This window comes from Oppia nitens, unplaced genomic scaffold, assembly GCF_028296485.1.
Source record: "Oppia nitens isolate AA-2021 unplaced genomic scaffold, nextdenovo-longstitch-racon4-pilon3 scaffold8_pilon_pilon_pilon, whole genome shotgun sequence".
In the NCBI taxonomy this organism is placed as follows: domain Eukaryota; kingdom Metazoa; phylum Arthropoda; class Arachnida; order Sarcoptiformes; family Oppiidae; genus Oppia; species Oppia nitens.
In genome coordinates this window covers 2,930,583-2,954,121 of record NW_026533252.1, presented here as the reverse complement: position 1 = coordinate 2,954,121, position 23,539 = coordinate 2,930,583, and the positions used below count along the sequence as shown (strand labels likewise).

General features: G+C 23.9%; 2 protein-coding genes across 2 annotated transcripts; one reads left to right on the top strand and one right to left on the bottom strand.

Annotated features, from left to right (window-relative positions):
• Positions 1-3,569: 3,569 nt before the first annotated feature.
• Positions 3,570-16,564, top strand: LOC128964388 (ATP-binding cassette sub-family C member 9-like). Its single transcript, XM_054310977.1, has 17 exons — positions 3,570-3,767; positions 8,619-8,828; positions 8,928-8,984; positions 9,082-9,429; positions 9,848-9,949; positions 10,071-10,112; positions 10,488-10,622; positions 12,090-12,252; positions 12,315-12,466; positions 12,556-13,437; positions 13,507-13,856; positions 13,924-14,803; positions 14,896-15,238; positions 15,323-15,574; positions 15,655-15,779; positions 15,857-16,047; positions 16,120-16,564. The coding sequence occupies exons 1-17, from the start codon at positions 3,687-3,689 to the stop codon at positions 16,562-16,564; spliced, it is 4,758 nt and encodes a 1,585-aa protein (XP_054166952.1). The 5' UTR covers positions 3,570-3,686.
• A 3,824-nt stretch (positions 16,565-20,388) lies between these two features.
• On the bottom strand, positions 20,389-22,644 carry LOC128963910 (RYamide receptor-like). The gene is made up of 4 exons (XM_054310454.1): positions 22,620-22,644; positions 22,197-22,492; positions 21,332-21,680; positions 20,389-20,702 (listed from the first exon to the last, which is right to left on the bottom strand). Exons 1-4 carry the CDS (start codon positions 22,626-22,628, stop codon positions 20,391-20,393), a joined length of 966 nt encoding a protein of 321 aa, XP_054166429.1. The 5' UTR covers positions 22,629-22,644; the 3' UTR covers positions 20,389-20,390.
• Positions 22,645-23,539: the final 895 nt, after the last annotated feature.

Here is a 23,539-nt window from a genome sequence, read left to right as displayed (position 1 = left end):
AAAATTTTACTGCATTTTTTATTCTTGTTTTTGATGCTTTATTCAAATCTATACTTTAAAAAAATTTTCTTAAAATATTTTTTACTTTGGCCGCCATTTTGTCCATGTTCCCGAGGAGATATCAAAATTTTAATGCAACTTTTCAATACATTATTAGTAGTCCTCTAACCGAATCTGAAGTCAGAATTTCAAAATTCACAAAAAAATTGCTACACACACACACACACACACAAAAAAGGCTCGTATAGATTTCAGAAAACAAAACTTTTCAAGTTTTTTTTGAAAATTAATGACTTAGATTCTAGATAATTGTAATTTATAAAATCTAACCCAAAAATAGATATTAAAATATATACAGTTAATGATTAAGTTTTAAATTTATTACTATATTTATATATTTATATAATAAACAGTAATGTGAATATGTGAAATATATTTTATACATTATTAAATATAGTGTAGTATCATTTTTAATAAAAATTAAACTAATATTTTTATTTAAATTAGTATAAAAATGTTAATTTTAAAAAAAGTTAGACAATTTAATTTAGTAATATTGTACATAAAATTTTGTCCCTGAAAAAGTCTTAAAATTTTTTATGATTTAGTTATGATTCATATATGAATATAATTCATATACATGTTATTGATATTTAAAATAAATTTTATATTTCCAAAAAAAACATAAGCAATATTACAAGTCATTTTCAAAATTTTATTATTAAACCTTTTTTTATTATACCTATTATTGAATTTACTAATTTATACAAATATAATTATATTGATTGAAAAACAAATTCACTTATTAGTAAATAGACTATAAATTTATGGATATTATTCAACTAAAAGTTAATTTTGTTATTAATTTTTTGCTATACGTATGTATTATGAAAATAAATATAATAATTACAGAAATATATTTACAAATTGATTCACTTTTATTAGTCATATGAATATTAAATTTAGTTGAGGATCTCGTGTTGAATTTGGCTGCAAATCAAAAAATATATTAATATTGTACACAAAATATTGTTTTTTTTTAAATTTTTATTTTATGTAAAATTCTCAAATAAGAATAGATTTATTACTTTCTTAAAACAATATAAAAAATATATAATTTTATTAAATTATACCAAAAAACATTTGATTTGCTTATATAATAATTTTTTTAGATGTGTTGCCAAATTAAAAATATTCACTAAACTTCAAATCCATTAAATTGAATACTAAATACTGTTTTAATTGATAAGTTTATTAAAATTTATACAATACCCGGTACTATAGTACTATAATTAATTTTTATATAAAAACCAGCTGAGAATGCTTTAAAAGCATTTCCACACGAATTCCTTAACTTAAAAAGGAAAAAAAAATTTTAAAAATAAAAAAACAAGTTGAGAATGCTTCAAAAGCATTCTCATACGATCTCCTTAACTTAAAAAAGAAAAAAACCAAAAAAAATCAAAAAAAATTTTGTAGCTGAGCCTGGATTCGAACCTATGTCCTCGTGGGACAGACAGACAGACGGACAGACGGACAGACTTTTAGAATGCATATACGTATTCCTTTCAGGAATTCGTGAATATTGCATTGTATTATTATTATTACTACTACTACTACTACTACTACTACTACTACTACTACTACTACTACTACTACTACTAAAACTATTAACAACTATTATAGCTTTTAAATAAAATTATATAATATTAGATACTTAAGATAATATTAATATTATACGTAAAAAAATTTCTAAAGATATGAGTTACTATGTATACCACCGTATAATCAAATATATTATTGAATAATTGTAACTGTGGTGCAAAACTGTAGTCAAACTGTTAGTCTAAAATAAATACATTATTTAAATATACTAATCGTCAAAAACAAAATAAACAAATTATATTAATAGTTTTATAGACACATGTATGTTATGTTACAATATAATTGATTTACATTATATAAAACTATACACAGAGTTAGTATATATTGAAAAATTTATTACACAATATATACATACAGACACACACACACACACACACACACACACACAAAACTACTGATAAATTTGATGGGACAGGTATTGGTGTCACCACCTAAACACATAAAATTATATACTTATACACTACACTGCAATGCAATATTAATACATTAGTAAAACTTTAATTATATACAATAACAGTAGAGTAATATATGAAAAATTCATCAATCAATAGCTCCAGTATACTAACAACACCTTATAAGTACTTTATATAAAAATATTTTTGTAAGTTTATCATATAAATTATTGTTTGCAATAATTGCAACTCATATTTATTTAATTATAATTATATATACTGTACTCTGTGTGAAATAGACACAAATGTTATTATTAATATATCCGAGTGGAGGCAATACTGTGGGGTAATGTATGTGTGTTTTTATTTGACGTAAATTTTCTAATACCAGTGCTCTCTCTCTCTCTCTCTCTCTCTCTCTCTCTCTCTAATCATGCGATCAAATTGGCATTCAGTTCACACAATTCAATGAAGTGCTAACAACTATAATACACACACAGAGAGTGATAGTCTTTTAAGTAAAATCTATGAGAACTCTGTGTCTGAAGTTTATCACTGATAATAATAAACAATAAAAAAAATATAATTTAATTATAAGAAATAAGAAATATTTTTCGCAAATTATAAAAATGAAAATTCAATAATATTTTATTTTGATAAAAAAAATCCAAACAAAAATTATTGAATTGTTACCAACAAAAAAAACTTTTATAGTGATTTAAAAAGTTTTTGTTGTAATAATAATAATGTGATGAAAAAGTTTTTATAATAATAATAATATCTATGAATTTTTTTTAATACAAGAATTTGTGTTGAGATAAAAAAAAATTTGTTTGCTCTCAATTATATCTATACATATGTTTTGCGATAAGACATAATAAAAAAAAATTTATTATTATTTTCAATTATAAAAAAGTATTATTTTCATTGAATAAAAAAATCAATTGTTTACAAGACATGTATTGTTCACAATCTTCGCAATATTTGTCGCCAAAAGACGATACAATATATTCAGTGTCCTATTGTTTGGTCGATACGGTCACTATAGCGGCCAATATCTTAGTGGTCGCTATTATTGTTGTCTATCTATTGGTTAAACGGAAAAAATTTTCATGTTTTTCATCGACAACTAAAAATAATTTGAAAACTTTAGCAAACAATTCATCGCCCATTAGATTGCTTAATGAAAGTTCATTATATAATCACAATAATCATTATAGTAATCATAATAATAGTAATAATAATTTAAATAATTTACTAAAAAGTAAAACTGGCAAATATTTAAACTGTTATTTAAGCAAATTTTATAACTCATTTATCGAGAAAATAGTTAAACAAATTTCATTGTATTTAATTTTGTTCATCAATTTTGTGCTCATCTTAGAGTTGATACTCATTTGGCATTTATTTAGCCATTTCTTTGCCATTGATTTCATAGCTATATTGTCGACACTACTGTCCTCAACGATAGCACTGACAACAGTTGGCAAACAATTGAATAGCAAAATCAAAAGCAAACCAATTTTTATTAAACTTTTGTTGGCATCGCTTTGGTTTTGCCTACAAATTTCATCCCTAAGCAAATGTGTCATCACTGCCACTAACAATAGTGATCATTATTGGCAATTAATGAGAGTTTATATTTATTTTATATTATTTATTGTCTACTCATTATTGGTATTCATTGAATTGGCTATACTTTTCAAACCGGTAATTATGATTTTTAAGTTTTATTATTGATTTTTTTTATTGATATTAATTGATTATTACTATTTTAAATATTAATACTGCTATGTTATACATGTTATTATTTGCAATTTTTTTGTTTTTAAAATAATTTTGTTTTTATTAATCTAAGTATAATTAAGTTAAGTCATTTAATAAGTTATTATATAATTTTCTATTTTTATATATTATATTATATTTTATTATATTGTTTACTGTAATACAAAATTATCCGGGTTATGATGTTATGATGTATTATTGCATAAACTAACTTGTTTGTGTTATTTTTAGTTAATTTTTATATTAAAAAACATAATAAATGAGCTATTGTTGATTATTGATTAAAATCATAATTGTTATTTTTGCTTAATAACTAATAGATTTTTAAATTGCATAAATTAAATTTTTTAAAAATAAAAATTGCAAAATTTTATAGAAATATTTAATATCTATTATAGGTATACAATATATATAAATTGATTGATTATGTATGCTCAATTGATAATTAGCATATTTTTTTAAAAAATGATTATTATTGTTAACATTGCGTTACTTAAGTTATTCAAAAAATAATTTATTTTAAAATATTTCTCTCTCTCTCTCTCTCTCTCTCTCTCTCTCTCTCTCTCTCTCTCTCTCTCTCTCTCACTCACTCATTATTATTATTATTATGCATAAAATAAAAATAATTACATATAAATATATAAAGTATACTATACTATAGACTATACTAATATTTCAATTTTTGATATTACATTATGCAATGCATTGTAATCGGGAAGAAATAATAAAAATATATATTTATATTATAAATAAAAATTAATAATATTTTTTTTAATCTTTTTGTGTCTGTCCAACATAAGTTGCAATTAATTATTATATTATGACATTTTAAGTGCATATGTTTTTCAATGACAACGATAGTACAGTAAATGATTGCATCACTAATTGCAACAATAAATACTAAAGTCTCAGACAAACAGTGATTGAACCAAAAAATAAAATAATAAATATATATATTTAATAATAATAATAAAAAATAAATAAATAAAATGATATGTTTGTAGGAAATTACAGGTAAATGATTTTTTTCTTCTAAATCATTGTTTTCAACTGTCAATTATCTCTCTAAATGATTTGCTCCTAATATCTATTAGCAATAAAAAAAATTAATATTATTATAAATATTATATTATTGGAAATTTGCATAAATATTAGCAAAAAAATTTTTTTAGTATAGTACACCATAATAATAATAACAATAACAAAAAAAATAAATGTCCTTCAATAATATCAAAGTAATAATATCTAAATATGCAATAAAATGAAAAACAAAATAAATAAAATAATAATAATTATAATTCAATTATGATAGTCTACGGTATTTTTTTTTATTATAATTCATATGAATATTATTAATATTAATTGTGGGTTATAATTCCTATTATTATTATTTATATTATTTATAGGGTGTTTATTATTTTTGTTTTTAATTATAATAATAAATATTCAATTAATTTACATTTTGAAAGTGTTGACTAATAAAATAAATAAAAAATCAATTGCATCTATTAGTCAGAGATTTAGTAATTGTAATTAAAACTATTATATCTTATTATTTGAAGTGATAAACTAATTGAAATAATTTTTTTTAATAAACAATTAATAAACAATTATTTTGTTATTAATGATTATAATAGTTGATTGTACTTTAAATTTTTAGCATTGATTGTAATGTTAAATTTATGAATACAAAACAATTTTTATAAAAATAAAAATTAGTTATGATATTAAAGTAAAACATATGACTTTAGATAATTATAAAAAATTATTTACTAAAAATTCGTTTTTTTGTTATTATAATTAATATTTAAGTTCAAACTAAGATATATAATAATTTTTTTCAATATTTCTAAACACTTTATTTTTAACTAATTAATTATGTAATTGTTTATCTTATATTTTATATAAATTATCATTTAATATATTTTACACCAATTAAATTTATTTTATACACTAATAATATTATACATTTATGTAATTGTTTAGTTAGAGAAATCAAAATTTATTATAAAAATTATAATAAATTATAAAATATAGAGGAAATAGCAATTATTACTAATTTTTTTATAATTATACAATTAATTTTCAGTTAATTTATTATGATTTTTTTTTTAAAATGGATAATATTTCAAAATATCAGTATTATAATAAACAAATATAGTATAATTATTTTAAATACATAATAATTTTTATCATTTATTAAGTTTAAAATAAAAATATTTTATTGATACTGATAAATATTAATTTAAGTAATATAAAAATAATTGTAACATGTATATTATTTTTAATTTTAAGCATCATCATTGCGCTTAATAAGTATTTTTAGTACAATATGAGATCATTTTGTACAGTGATTTGTTATTATCAAATAAAACATTTATAAAATAAATAATTGTTTATATAATGTATTTTAGTTTTGTATTTATATAGATTCAAATTACATACACATAAATAAATGCCGACAACTAATAAATTATCAATCATTTAACTTATCATTTCATGTTTTTATCATTAAATTTTTTTTTCAATAATTTGTTTATTTATTTTAATGATTTGTACTTATTTAATGTTTAATGTTATTTGTTGAAAAAAATACTGTAGACATTTCATATACTATAGTCTTATAAGTCAAATAAAAAAATAATATACTTTAAATGTACGGGAAATTAATTATAATATATTATATAATAATTATAATAATTTATGAAACTATTGATTATATACTTTCTGAGAATATTTATAATAAAAAAATTCAATTTATATTATAAATTTCAAACTAAAAAATACTTTTTTTTTATAATTTTAGGTTATGATTAGTCTATACTTTACTTTAATGGTTTTTTTAAAATAAAAAGTTTTATTTGAATATATTTAATAAAATTTGTAATACTTATAACTATTATACTCTTTATTATTATTATTATTATTTATTCTCAATACACTCTGATAATTAAATGGGAAAATCCCATTTGAAAAACATTTTTTTTATTTTAATCACTTTTTAAAGGTAATAATAAATTGTTATTTTTTAAAGATATTCAATACTTATAGTATTAGTTAATGTATGATATTTTAGTCGATTATCTAAATTATTGAAATTCCAATGTATTAGTTAAGTTCCGATTGCAATATAAATAATGTATTGATATTACTATTAAAACTATTTGACTTATTCAATGATATGTCATTTATCAAAAATATATATTTCATTGTTTATTGAAACTATACAATCATTAGATAAAAATAAGCTTATAGTTATAGATTTTTGTTGTTGTTGAATAACCTAAATAATAATAAAAAAAATTTAAAATATGATAATTAAGTAATGATTTTATATATATATATATTTATAATATTTCTTGTGAAAAAATATATTTATATAATTATTCTTACAAAATTATTTATTTTTCTTACTCATAAAAAAATAATCGATGAATACTATTATTCATTAAATTATATAACATATAAAATATAAAACTTCAAAAAGTTTATATTTTAAACATATGGTTTTTTGTACCTAACAACGTATGAATTATTGATTTAATTTTATCACAAAAAAAGTTTCTATTCAATTATCATTCAAATATTTAAAACATTAAAACAAAACTGTTATTATAGAGAGAGAGATAGAGGATTGAATTTGTTGTTTTTTTTAGTAAATAATTATTTGCTGTAAAAAATCTTAATTGTTTAATACCATAGCTTAATAATTATTGACATATAATTTGATGTTTTAATCACTTGAAAAGTACAGTCTATTTGAACAATGGTTTGTACTGAATGTCTGTGTTTTTTGTTTTGTTATTTTATTATTATTAAAAGATTATTACAAATATTTCTAGTATTTTTAGTAATTATGTTGTTTTCATAATTATTGCATTTTATAAAATTGTTACTTAAATTTATTATATATAAGTCATCTTTTATTTTTTTACAAAAAAAATTATTTTATGAGTTCAAACAATACTATTTTTATAACTCTATATTAGATTAAGAAAATATTTACATTTAAACAAAATGTGTGCCTATATATCCTGGTTGTGTTTATTTTTGTTTTACAAGATTGTTATGTCAATCAATAAGAGAGAGAGAGAGAGAGAGAGAGAGAGAGAGAGAGAGAGAGAGAGAGAGAATTTATTTAATGATAGATATTTAACTAATTACAACAAAAATGTTTAATAAGTTATAATAAATTTTAAATACAAATATTTTTAAAATGTGTGAAATTTAGTTTCCATTCAAAATTATAATGATATTTACAGAACACTACTAAACATTTTATTTTATTATTTTTTTTGCTGACTATTTGTTATATTTTTCATTCATTTAATATTATTAGTTATCATTTGTTGTATACATTAATAGAGTGTTAGCATAAAAATTGTTTTTACAAAAGTGATAACATCATTGTGTAGACACAAAAAAAAGTTTACTTAATAACTATTATAAAACAAACATTTAAATAAATACAATGTTTGAATAAAACAAACAAACAAAATAGAAATATTGTCACATAAGTATTTATTTAATAGTTATTTACATAAATCCTAATTATGTCTTAACCCTAATTATTATGAATAAAATAATAAATTATTATTTTATTTTTGAATTAACTATATTTGTTATTTTAACTTATAATTTGTATTAATATTACAATAAAAGATATAGATTTTTTTCTATATGAATAATACTATATGAATAGTATATATTGAGAATTTTTTTTTGATTATATTTAAATTAAACTATTTTCAAAACCTATTTTTTAAAAAATAGTGTTTCAAACGACCAGAATATGTGCCGACCATTGAACTCGAGGACACAGTCAATATAGCCGATATAACTGGACATCAAACCAAACAAATAAAATATTTACGAAATTATAGTTCAATTATATCGAAAGCCACGTTTAGTTGGTTTTTGCCGATACTTAAAATAGGTTACCGTAGGCCACTGGAACTGGATGACCTGGGACAGTTGCCTAATGTTAGTTATATATATATGCATTTTTTAATATATTGTTAAACCATAAACTATATTAAAATGTGATTTTATATTATAATTATTATTATTGTCTATATATAGAGAGAGACATCTGAATATCAATTCATTAGATTTATTAAATCACTTCCGGATAGAAAGGTTTGTAATAAAAAATATAAACAAAAATTTTGGTTTTTGATTATCGATTTTTAATATATAAACGAAAAATTATTAACAAAAAAAATAAAACTGACAGAACTGTAGCCCATCTCAACTATGGCTATGCTATTGGAAAACCTATTGGAGTTCACTAGCAGTGGGCGCCCTCATCAAGATAGGGGCCGATCTGTTTGGACTGTTTGGTCCGCTTTCTATCGATTATATACTAACCTATGTAAACAAAACACAGTCAATGATTGCCGACAATTATCCGGACATTGATCACCAGCCGGACTACTATTGTCTGAAATGGTCACAGTTTTTGACCAACGGCTACATCATTGCACTGATAGTATTGTTGGCCACACTCTTGCAGTCGACGTTTTCAAACAATTTCAATCATTTGGTTAACGCCGAAGGCATTCATCTCAAGACAGCTCTCAATGTAAGCCAACAACAAATAAATAATAATAAATAATATTTTAATAGATATTTGATGTCGGCTTTTAAGGGTTTCAATGAACTAAAATAAAATGTCATTATAATTGTTGTAACAATAATAATAATAATACTTTATTTGTATATAACAATATATAATTTATTATTGTTTAATTAAATATTTGAACAATTATTTAGTTTTTTATTTTATTTGATCAAGTTAGATATTATATAATATTAAATTGCTCTAATTTTTATGATGTTTTTTTTTAAAAAAGTAAGTATATTATACTTGTAGTTTTATGATGTTTTATGTAGTATAAGTTATTAGGGATTATGAGATAAAATACTAGCAATTATTATTATTATAACAAGTTATGTAATAAATTGTTTGCTTTATAATGTATACTTATTTTTTTGTTTAGTGTCTCGTTTACGATAAGACCCTTAGGATGACAGTTCAATCGGGCATTGATATCGGATCTATTGTCAACCATATGTCTATTGACTCATACAATATGTTTATGGTATGGCATTAGTTATTATAGTATTGTTTATTGTTTTTTATTAATTAATTTTATTGGATTAACCTTTTTTTTGTTATTTTATTTTCTATGTCCCATAAAATTGTTTTTATGCGTCTAATAGCTGTTATCAATGGGACACTATTTATGGGCCGTTCCTCTGAAAGTAAGATAATGTTGTTGTTGTTGTTACAAACTTATGAAACATTTTAATAAATCATAAAAAAATTATATCTACTATTAGATAAAGCAAACAAATTTAAGCATAATTTTATATATCAATTTTGTTCAAGTACAAATAATTCAAATTGTTTTCAAATATGTTATAAATCATAAATATAACAATGTATTCAAACACACACACATATAATACTGTTAAAGTACACATTATAAATTAATTTAATCACCTAATTATAGTTGTTAAACATATTGTACATACACACATACATACATACAAACAAACAAAAATCATAATTTTATTTTTTTCTAATATAATAACTAATTGTTGTCTATCTTTTTTTATATATTGATTTTTTTGCAGATACTATTACTATTGTATCTAATGTATTGTCAATTAGGTTACAGTGCTCTGATAGGTGCGGCCACTATCTTTGTATTGGCACCACTTCAATATTTTATATCAACAAATTTATCAAAAATACAAGAACAAGAAATGGTATATAAATTATATTATATTATAATTATTATATATATATAAATATATATAAATTTATCAATATATATATATATATATCAATTATAAAAAATTATTAAGTATTGATATAATTCCTATTATTATTATTATTATTACTGGTGGCTTAAAATAGTTTGCATATCTAACGATTAAATTGTGTAATACTATTAAAACAAAATAATTTCAAGCACAATTTGCACAAACAAAATAACATAATAATGATAAAATTAATTTTATTTTTTTTAATAAATCCTTAATTTCATAATCGCATAGACACACTATAAGGCAATTATTGCATAATTAAGATAATTAATTATTTTATTTATTATTCAATATAAATATTATATTATATTGCACACGACTCGACATTGTATTTATTTATATTTTTAATCTACAATATCATTAACTTATAAAATATTGATTATAATAATATATCACAAATACTTCCTAAACTAACTAACATAACCTATTGATAATTATTTTTCTCTATACTATATTTTATACTATTTTGATATTGATTATATTATAAAAATTATAATATATTTATATTAATGAATTATTTTTTTCTAATAACTGATAATATGTTTTTCCGATAATCTAAATGAGTAAAATTACAGTTTTAAAAATTTTTATTACCCTAAAATATTAATTTTAGAAACTGTATTAAATAAATTGTCTAATATTTTTTATGTTTATTAATATTTATTATTACTATAAATCATAGTGAATAGTATAAAAACAGAATTTATTATTATTATATATATATTATTATATTTTGTTAATTCTTCTATATATAATTTATGAAAATAATTACAACATATTTTTACAATATTTTTTTGTATGTTATATCACTAGTATATACACTGTATATTATACAGTATAAATATATATAATATATATAATAGATATAATTACGAGTTTTAAAGTTTATAATTTTTATACAATAATTCTGATTGTCTGAAAAAATAATATTAAATGTAAAGGTCTTGTCCGAGAATTGTCAAATATTTATAGATTTTATTGAAACTTTAACATAACATTAAAGAAAGTAAAAAAAACTTTTAAATGATATAATAATTATTTTATTCAGATAATAGGTAATAAAGTTATTTAAGTTTTAGTATTAAACTTCAACTTCTCATAACATTTTAATTACAAATGACATTTAAAACATTATTTCAATATAATTACAATAATATTTTTAATTTAGTAAATTACTATATATACAGTATATATATAAATATTATTTTTTCATTTTTATGTCATTTTTATCATAATTATATTATTTATTTTTGTATATGAATAAAAACTTACTTTATTTAAATGTAATTTATATGTCATAATTTGGTCACTACTGTATAATATTTAATATCCTTAACATTATATTTCAATGTCTTTTCCGGACAAGTCCTTTAAATTAAAAAAATATAACAATTTTTGTTTTATAAGGATATTGCCGACGAAAGGATCCGAAAAACAACTGAACTATTTATGGGAATAAAATTCCTGAAACTATTGGGTTGGGAGTCATGTTTTGCCGACGCCGTCAACAAAATCAGAAATAAAGAGCTCAGTGTCCTTAAAAAGGATGCCATTTATGTGGCACTTAATAGTAAAAACTTTTTATTTTATAATTTACTTAAAATTAACTATTTATTTATTTTTCATAAAAAGCATTTATAACACAAGGATCAGCTATAGTGGTAACTTTGGTCACATTTGCCATCTATCCTTATATAGAGGGCAAACCATTGTCTGCATCGCATGTATTCACTGGACTGGCATTGTTTAATCAGCTAACTGTTCCACTATATATTATTCCAGTTGTAAGCATATATAACATATATATATACCTGTCCTCTGAAATCTGTTAAAAAATAATTAGCATTTAATTAATTATTTTTCATAATAATAGGTAATACCGATAATGATTAGTGCAGTTATCAGTACTAAACGATTGGCTAATTTCTTGTCGATACCGGAAGTGGATCCGAGTATTCCGTGGCGAACCAAGACTACGACATTGCAGAGACGTACTAATGATCTAATAAACGATGAATATTATGTAAAAAATGAGACCAAATCCAGTTTCGATGGCAATGCCGGTCAACCGATCATCAATAGTAATACTATTATTACTACTAATAATAATGTCAACAATGATATGCCGGTAATCAAACCCAAGACAAGAGTCAAGAAGAAAAGTTCGTCCAACTCTGTTGGCGCCACCGATGAAGTCTGTTGTCGTATTGTTAACGGCTGTTTCACTTGGAGTCTGGACAACAACGACGATAAAAACGCCGACATCGACTGCATGTGTCAACAATATGTGCTAAACAATATCAATATAGCCATACCTAAAGACAAACTGACGCTTATTGTGGGACCGGTCGGAAGCGGCAAGTCGTCACTGTTGGCCGCCATTACCGGCGAAATGATACGCATCAGCGGCGAAGTCAATTGGTGTCAATTGAATACGTTTATCGGTTATGTCGGCCAAAATCCGTGGCTAATAAATACGTCGCTTCAGGAGAACATTACTTTCGGATCGCCGTTACTACATAAGCGCTACAATAAAGTTCTCAAAGCCTGTGCACTCGAGACAGACATCAAAATACTACCGAATGGCGACCAGACAGAGATCGGCGAACGCGGAATCAATTTGTCCGGCGGTCAAAAAGATCGGATCGGATTGGCCAGAGCTCTGTACTCGTACGCCAATACACTCATATTGGATGACACACTGTCAGCGTTGGATCCGATTGTGGGAAATCATATCTTTGAATACGCTATTAAAGTAATTTGATATAAAAAAAAATTATGATTTTATATACAATTTATTTATTTTTTGTTTTGTTATTTAAAGAAACTAATGTTACAACAAAAACGTACGGTAATTATGGTAACCAATAAACTCGAGTACATACCGAAGGCCAACCATATTATAGTGTTAGAATCGGGCGGAACCATCAAACATTCGGCCAGTTATGCCGAAATCGAGCGGTTAGATCCAAGTTTAACCGATTACTGGACCAAAGCTCGTAATAAAGAGGAAGAGATGCGCCGAAAGGTGACCATCGAAGAGTGCGGAACAACCAAAGAACGGAAATCATTGGTCAGAATGTTGTCGTCCAATAAGATTGGATGTCGCGGATCATTTCAGATGCCATCGGCTAAACCTAAAAAACCGAAACGACGACAAGTGTCGTTCAATCGGTAAGTCTATTGAATAGTTATCACTAAATAGATTTGTTTTCATTAAATATCTGTTATATTTCTAAAGACAATTAAGTCACGATCCGTCGGGTCCGCTGCCGTGTCACGACTGGACCGACAATGACGACCCAACGATAGTCGGCTCACACATTGAAGAATCGGTGGTCAACCGGTCGTCGACACCATTCAGGCGAATGCATTCCAAAGATTCAATGGACTCGAAGTCAAGTTATGGCAATTCGTCTCATTTGTCGACAAGTGCCGAATCAGGTGGCTATATCTGGATGAGACCGCAGATGAATCGGTTGAACTCAACGACATCGAGAGTCTCATATACTTCGATTCGTGAAGTCGACGAAGAAGAGGAAGAAGAAGAAGAGCTCGACATCGGCGCTGAATACGAAAGAAACGATCAGAAGAATGACGACTCAGAATCTGATGATGAGATCAAACTGAATGACGATGTCTTTGAAGAGCTCAAACGTAAACATTCAAACGGAAGGACATCCAGTGTGGCCACTATGCGACTGATGAGTAACGAAAAACGAGAGACCGGATCCATATCGAAGAAAGTCTACTATTCCTACTTCAAGAAGTGTTCAATTTGGCTGTCGCTGACATGTCTTTTACTTATAATCTCAACGCAAGGCTTTAAAGTAGTTTCCGACTTTTGGTTGGCTCAGTGGTCAAAGTCGGACGTCTCTCTGGCCAATGATTACAGTCAGCTTCAGTATTACATAAAAGGCTACGCATTGCTATCGTTGATCACAATAGTCATATCGCTTATGGCTAACCTGTTGTCTCAGTTGACATCGTTACGAGCGGTCAGACTTCTTCACTCGGAAATGCTCGACAATATCATCCGATGTCCGCTTCGGTTCTTCGATGTCACGCCATTCGGACGTATTATCAACAGGTTTTCCAACGACATGAATACCATCGATAAGGTTTGTGTAAAGATTTTTTTTCGGGTGATAATAGACCCATAGATTTGTTAATTTTGGTTAACCCCCTAAAAAATGTCTTTTACTTCTCACAGAAACTTCCGATAACGCTTCCAGTGTTACTTCGTTTTGTATTCCTCTGTGTGTCGGCCATAATCGTCGACATCATAATCACGCCGTACTTTTCGATAGCCATAATACCGATACTCATACTCTACTATTTTGTTCAACACTTTTTCCGCTTTACGTCCCGTGAATTGCAACGGTTGGACTCAATCACTAAATCGCCAATATTTTCGCTGTACAGCCAAACCATCGACGGTTTGGCCACACTTCGGGCATTCAATGAAGAAATTAGTTTTACAGATAAGATCTACGAACTGTTGGACATCAATAATATATGCTTTTTGATGGTCAATGCGGCCAACTGTTGGTTAGGTATTGGATAATAAAAAGCTTATTAATTAATTGTTTAATAGTTATCAATAATAATAATAATAAATATTATATACCGGTATATAGGCATAGCATTGGACTATTTAGGAGGTGTTATATTGTTTTGCGCTACGATTGCCTCAATCTGGACGGCCATACATTTGAATATGAGTCCGGCTTATGTGGGAATGGCTATGACCTATACACTACTGGTGCCCATATATCTCAATTGGGTGGTCAGGAATGTGGCCTCAGTTGAAATGTATATGAATTCTGTCGAAAGAGTTACCGAATTCTCTCAGTTGGAAACTGAAGACCAATTGGCTGATCCAGTCTTAAGTATGTATTTTTTGGTCAACCAGTTGTTTATCTAAATAAAACAAACAAAACCTTTCATATCGTTGTTGTTGTTGTTTCAGTACAAGTATCAGAGGAATGGCCTAAAAGAGGTGAAATCAAGTTTATTGACGTTAATCTCAAATACGATTCAAACGTCGATACTGTTATCAGAGGCGCAAACTTTCACATAAAAGCTGGAGAAAAGGTTTTTTTTAAAAATTAATTAATTTTTAAAAAAAATTATTATTATTTATACTAAAAATAATTAAAATTATATATTAGGTCGGAATATGTGGTCGCACTGGTTGTGGCAAATCATCGCTAATTAATGCATTGTTTCGATTGAATAACATAACAAACGGTAAGATACTTATCGATGGTATAGACATCGCAAACGATGTGACCACTAGTGTACTCAGGAGTAGACTGTCGGTCATACCTCAAGATGTGGTCCTATTTTCGGGAACAATTCGGTAATTTTTATTATTTATTTTTATTATTTTTTAAATGACTCAACAAAACTAATGATATGATGAACACAATAGCGAGAACTTGGATCCCAACAATCAACTAACTGATCAACAAATTTGGACAGTTTTGAGACAATTGAATCTAAATAAGAGCATTGAATCTTTGGACGACGTTATCACTGAAGAGGGTCTAAATCTGAGTACAGGTCAGCGACAGTTGCTTTGTATAGCCCGAGCGCTTCTTCGCGAGTCAACTATTCTGGTGATGGATGAGTCCACCTCTTCGCTGGACGAAGAGTCCGAACATTTGGTATTGGATCTGATTAGGCAAACAAACAAAACAGTTATATCAATAGCACATAAACTATCGACAATCTTGGACTACGATAAGATTATTGTTGTCGATAAGGGGGTTATCAGCGAAATTGGTTCACCAAAAGAGTTAATCAATAGAAAAGATTCGCTGTTTAATACACTTTTGTTCAAACAATTCAAAGCAGTTATCTTGAATGGCGTCTAATTTAATGTCAGATTAATTAAAAATAATAATAATAATAATAATTAATATATAAATTTAATTTTTTTATCAAATATATATTATATATTTAATATATATCAATATAAAAATTAGATTGCATTGCATTTAAATTTTAAAAGCAATATCTCAGATAAATTACATAATAGTACTAATAATACTGTATGTATAAAAAAAATAATTATTTATAAAAATGTTTTTTACAATTTTTATTTTATATTCATATTGAAGTCATATGTAATTAATTAACATTAATTATTGTAATTTAAATTATATTTGTAATTGACAATGTCTAAAATCATAATATTATTTTTTGTTTATATAATTAAATTTTTAGATGTTATACTTTATTTATTAATTGATATCATAAATAATTAATTATTTGTGTACTATTAGATGATAATTAATTTTATGTCTTTTTAGATGTAATTAATATTATTGCATTAATTATAATGTTTTTTTAACTAAATGTATATAAATTTATAAGTTTTAGTTATATTTTATCACAAATTATGTTAATGTATTAATTTATTTAATTTTTTTATAATATTAAGATATCTATTATATATATCTCATAAATTAGATTAAGTCATTGTTTTAAATGACATTATAAATAATTTTTAATCTTAATATAAATGTTATTAATAAATAAATAAAATAAAATTGAAACTTATTATACCATTAATTTCTAGTATTAAATTATTTGTCATATGATGTTATCATTTAATTACATAATAATATCAATAGTAATGTATACTATACTGTATATGAAAAAATTTAATTAAAGTTTATGATACGATTTACTGTAAGTTTGCTATAATACAATAATAGATGATCAATAAGGGTAAGTGTATCAATAATATTTTTTTTAATAATAATATTATATATAGATTTTTTTTATTATTATTATTATTATTAAATTAATTAAATTATTATATTATATAAAAAATTATTTTAAATAAACTTATATTTTTTATTATTAAAATTAAATTCAAAATTGATTTATTAAATATTATATATGATATATTATATTGTATATGATATGAATTGTGATGCGGTCACCCCTTGGCTATATTAGATTAACTATAATAATGTTTACTAAACGGTCATACAATATATAAATATATATGTAGTATATATGGTCTAATATAAAGTATATTTATAGTTATTACACTAACCATAATATAATATTTTCCTATTTTATCATATCATTATTATTTAGTCTCTGAATGCTTAACATCCAAAAAATATTCAATATTTTTTTTAACCAGAATTTAATATTGAATATATTTAATTGAATATATATATATATATATAATAATAATATAATTAATAAAATGTGTTTTTAAATAATTTATAACATTTTTTTTTGTTTAATAACAACTAATGTTTCATAAAAAAATGAATTCATTTAATTTTCCATTAAATTACATATTAATACTGTTTGGTTTCAATATAAACTTAAATCAAAATAATAAATGTTTTAAAAAATGCATTTATTTTCTGTTAAGAGTTAAAACTATTTTAATAATGTCTTTCTTTATTCATCGATCATTCGGTGAGATCGGCGATAAAAATGATATCAAAAAAAACTTATACAACATATCATATCATATAAAATCGATTATTATATTAATCAGTTTTATTAATTTTATGATAAAATTTCACAAAATTAACATTTTATACGAAAAAATTGGCAGAAAATTATGTGAATACAAACGAAAAAAGTTGCGACTATTTAGCATTCAATTGAGTGTTTTGTTAATCGTATTTTACATCATTAAAATTATCGGTAATGTATGGACAAAATGGCCATACTCGGTGGCCATATTGTGGACAACCTATTGTTCCGGTTGGCTAGTTGTCTCACTCATACTATTACTACATATATGTTACGGCATACATGTGATGGAAGAGAAACTGTTTGATAGGTCGATGACTACCAGTTTTGTTGGAGTCGGCGGCGCCGGTGACCAGCATGTGATCCGTGGGTTTAGTTTTGTTGATTTGCGACAAAAAATCTATTTTATTAACAAATTGAAACAAACATTCAACGATGAACTGGGTTTTCTACCATTTCTATGGCTAACCGAACTGTTTGTGTCGACCTGTTTGCGTCTAACTTATCTGGCGGTCAACAAAACAGTTAGCAAACTAGTCGAGTGTACCCTCGAGTATCTATTGCTATCGATATTTAATTTGATATTCATTTACTCCATACACTATTGGCAATCGTTGAGACCCACCGACAATGATCTGTTAAATTTAGTTTGCAATGATAGCCATTGTTTTACTGTAGGCGACGATACCCTTAAGTTAGTGTTAATACAAAAATGTATTCAATGTTATGGTAAAAGTCGGTACAAAGTATGGAATGCCTTTAACATAGATAAGCGATTTGTGTTCACATTTCTCGGATCTGTCGTTCCCTTTACTGTTATGTTAATACAATTGTTACAAACACAGGCCTAACAAACACACAAACAAACAAACAAATTAGTGTATTTTAAATTTAATTTACATATAATAATATCATTTTATTTAATAATTAATTTTTTTATTTTTTTTTTGTTATTTGTGTAATACTATTTAGTTTAGTTTTAGGATAATTTAATTTTAGTATAAATAATCGGAAGTTAGTTACGTGATCAAAACAATTTTTTTTTGGTTTTTATAAGTTAATAATTTATTTATGTATATAATTTTTTTCTTACTAATATAACTTAAATTATTTGTATTATTCAATATAAATTTATGATATACTGTATAAGTTTATATATAAATATATATATAATATTAAATATATTAGTGTATACTGTATTACAATTTCTTTTTGTTGTTATGAATAAATAATTTAACATAAACATTGTTATATATTATTTTTAATATATATAGGTATTTCTAGATTATACAGTATTATTATTATTATTATTATTATTAGAATTTATTTAAAATATATTTTCAAATTACATGTAAGAATAAAAATAGTATTATAGTTAATAAATTAAATAAATATTATGTATGTTTGATGTAAAGCTTTAGGTTTTAATTGGTCACTAAATTAACTGTAAATTATGTTTTTTCAAGGAATGTATAATTTTATAAATACACTGTAATCGTGAAAATACACATGAATTAAATTTATAATATAGTACAGTATATGTAGTAATATATTAAATATTAATATTATATATAAATATATATATGAAATGCATTAAACACATATTATAAACAATATATTATTGTTTATTTTGAATTTCATAGACTTTTATAATTAAATTTATTGTATACAATATAAAGTATTATATATATGATATATATAAGTTATTCTACATATTATAATATATGTTTTTCTGTACAGTATATCTAAATATACTGTATATGAATATTGCTTTAATAAATGTGAAAAATTCAAAATTATGTCACAAATAGGGTCGTAATGGGTGTCAAGTATTTTTCATAAGGGTTTAGATAACTAAAAATAGTTTATCCAAAAGTGCACACACAAAATACTTATATAAATGCCCGATTAAGTTGTCCATAAAATCAATATATGCCAACAACAACCCCACCACTCAATGACACTACTCATGTGAATTAAAACTCATGTTTGGAAAATAATATTTTTACAAAAAATAAAATAAAATAAATAATAAAATCAGTTTACACAAACTCAAAGTAAATTAATTAATGTCAACATTGAAAAAAAAACAAATTGTATGAATTAAAAGTAATTAAATGATAGATATACAGTATATGGTATATAATTTACAGTTTATATATATATAATGTATTTTTTTGGTGTTGCTTATCATATAGACTGTCGTATCTGTAAATTGTTGTTAATCGTAGCCAACAGTGTCGGCGTACGTATGGATCGTTGGGATCGCCTATTAGTGAATAGTTGTTTCAATGATAGCCGAAACTTGGCGTTCATCGTAAATATGATGATAGGATTGTATGACGAGTGGCTCATTGCCAGCCAATGACTGCTTATCCATATAATCATAATATACTGGTGTTTCCAGATGTCGGGCATTTTATCGCCGATCAAAATAATTGTATTCAATGGTAGCCAACAAACGGCATACGATAGTACACATAACATCATCATTTTGATCATCTATTTTGATGAATATATATATAATATAATATTTATAATATGTTATAATTAGGTCAAAAATTTTATTTTTGATTATATAACTTATGTGTGCAATAAATATGTTATATTTTTAGAAAAATGCTTTTATGACAAATATTGTTATTATATAATATACTATTATATTATAATAATTTCTAATATAAACTATTTAAATTAATAATTCGCTATTTATATATATATTAGTATACTTTACTGCATAAAATCGTAATTAGAGTAATTAAAATATTTTTAGCCCAATTATAAAATATTAAACTATTAATTATTTCATATATTTTTTTTCTAAATTCTCATATACTGTATAAATAATAAAATTTATATAAACAAATATTATAAATTACAATCTTAAAAAATAGATAATATATTAATTGATTAAAATTTATATATATATATCTAATAAAAATAGATTACGGTAAATATTTTGAATTTATAATTAAAATTTGTAATCTATAAATATTTGCATAAATGTTTTCTCTTAATATTAAAAAATTATATATAGATAATAGATAAATATGTTTCAAAAAATTTTCATTAATAAAACTAACAATAAAATTATCATAAAAACTGCTATTAAAAAAAGTTATAAAAAAAACCTTTCTCTTGGAAGCCCTGATCCTCTGATCTCTTTGGTCTTCAGCTTCTCCGGGGGTTTGTTTGGCAAACAATACGACAGCTATTCTAACATATGTATAGATGAGGACAGTTAGCGGAAATATGTACTGCAATGACATCAATGTCAGCGAATAGTAATAGCGTTTATTGTTATCATTCCAGTCCTCAATACAGGTCATGTGCGGTGAATTGAGATTCATTTTTTTCAGTTTGGACAGTATGGCTGTAGGCAATGGTGTTACCAATGATATGAACCAAATGATCATAATTATCAGTTTTGTATTCATTTCGGTTATTCTTGACTTCAATGGATGCAATATAGCTCTGTATCTGTTATTTATTTATTTAGTTTAGTTTTTTTTTGGTGACAATTAATAATAATAAGAAGATATATATTAATATATTATCAATGATTAACTAACAAACAGAATGTAAAAATTCCCCAAAAAAATAAATAAAATAAAAAATTAGGTTAAACTCATCAAAAAAATAATAATAATAATAAATTATGACAACTTATGTTCAATGATATGGTTTGTTAAACGACTAAAAATAATTTTTTGTGGTTGGTTTGCGTTGCGTAATGTGCTATAATAATAAGTTACTAATAAGCTAGGTTAAAAATATTACACGCTTTTATCGTTAAATTATGCAATTAGTTTGATTTATTAACTTGAAAACTTTTTTTTAGAAATTTAAAATTATTTATTATAAATTTAAGTATCTTTTAAATTTTATTTATTACCTAATAATAATAATAACACCCAATAATAATAATCTATGTGAAAATCTATGTATCATATTTATAAATATAATAATTTCTAAAAAAAAAATTATTTAACATACTTATCAATACTGATAGCAATCAATGTGTAGGCACTGATGAAAACAGTGACCGCTTGTGAATAGCCAACAATGTTACACATGAATGAGCCGAATGGCCAGTAATGAAGCAATAGGTCGGCCACAAATGTCGACGGTATACACAGTGCGGCCATTAGGACATCGCCGACGGCCAGGTTTAGGATGAAAAGGTTGGTTACTGTTTGCATTGGTTTCTCTTTGATCACTATATAAATGATAAATCCATTGCCAAGAATTGCGGCCAACCATATGATTGTATATAATAAATACATAACAACCTAAAAATTATTATTATTATTATTATATATAGATTAATATAACAATTAATTTTTTCCTAACTATATATAAATATTATACAGAATATTCTTTAATTAAAAAATTAATTAATAAAAAAAATTATATTACTTCAAACATTTCGCTAGTTTTAAAAAGATAGTCATTATTATTAACGTTAGGTTGTAGTGAACTAATGTTGACTATTAATTTATTTAATCCGTTTAATGTAATATTATTACTATTATTACTATTATTATTACTATTGTAATTATTTTTAATAATATTATTATTATTAGTATTATGAATATAATCACTTGGTTTGAGATTCAAATACTTAATGTCATTGTTATTATTATCGATGGCATTATTTATAATAATTGTATCAATGCTGGTAGTAGTGGTGCTAATTATTGTTGTAGTAGTAATGCTAAACATTTTACAGAATATAACTATAATAACACTGTAATAACACTTTACATATATCTATATCTATCTATATATCTTAATGAAAACACGAGAAAAAATATGTTTTATGTTAAAAACAGTTTTGTTTTTCAAGACAACATTTTTATAAAAAAAAATTATTTTTAGTACTACAACTGGTAGTAAAATGTTAGATAGAAACCGCACTACAAAAACTTTTATATACAATTTTTCATAATTGATTATTAGTGGATAAAATGCATAACTTTTGTAATGTATTTATGTAATACATTTTATGTATACTAAATACATTATGTATATATATATGATAGACATACATATATATAATACTGTACTATTGGTTCACATAGTTTTCAAAAATAAAGTTTTAAAGAGTGAGTGTTTTTAGTTATATATATATATCGTATATATATTATATAATAACATATATTGTATGCAATCTCTCAACAAAAACATCTTCAGACACCAAACTTATGACTGATTGAATGCACAGCTCGTATACACTGAGAGTAAAGAAGAAAAGAAATATTTGTCTCTAAATATATTTTTATGAAAATCTTTTTTTTATTGATGAGAAAAAAAATCAAATATATCTGTCGTATAAT

Coding starts and splice junctions, on each gene's coding strand:
- LOC128964388 (XM_054310977.1), top strand. CDS start 3,687: ATGAGAGTTTATATTTATTTTATATTATTTATTGTCTACTCATTATTG. Junction 9,430..9,847: donor ATCTCAAGACAGCTCTCAAT/GTAAGCCAACAA, acceptor TTTTTTGTTTAG/TGTCTCGTTTACGATAAGAC. Junction 14,804..14,895: donor ACATGAATACCATCGATAAG/GTTTGTGTAAAG, acceptor TACTTCTCACAG/AAACTTCCGATAACGCTTCC.
- LOC128963910 (XM_054310454.1), bottom strand. Junction 21,681..22,196: donor ATTGCTATCAGTATTGATAA/GTATGTTAAATA, acceptor AATAAATAACAG/ATACAGAGCTATATTGCATC. Junction 20,703..21,331: donor TCAGGGCTTCCAAGAGAAAG/GTTTTTTTTATA, acceptor TCATCAAAATAG/ATGATCAAAATGATGATGTT.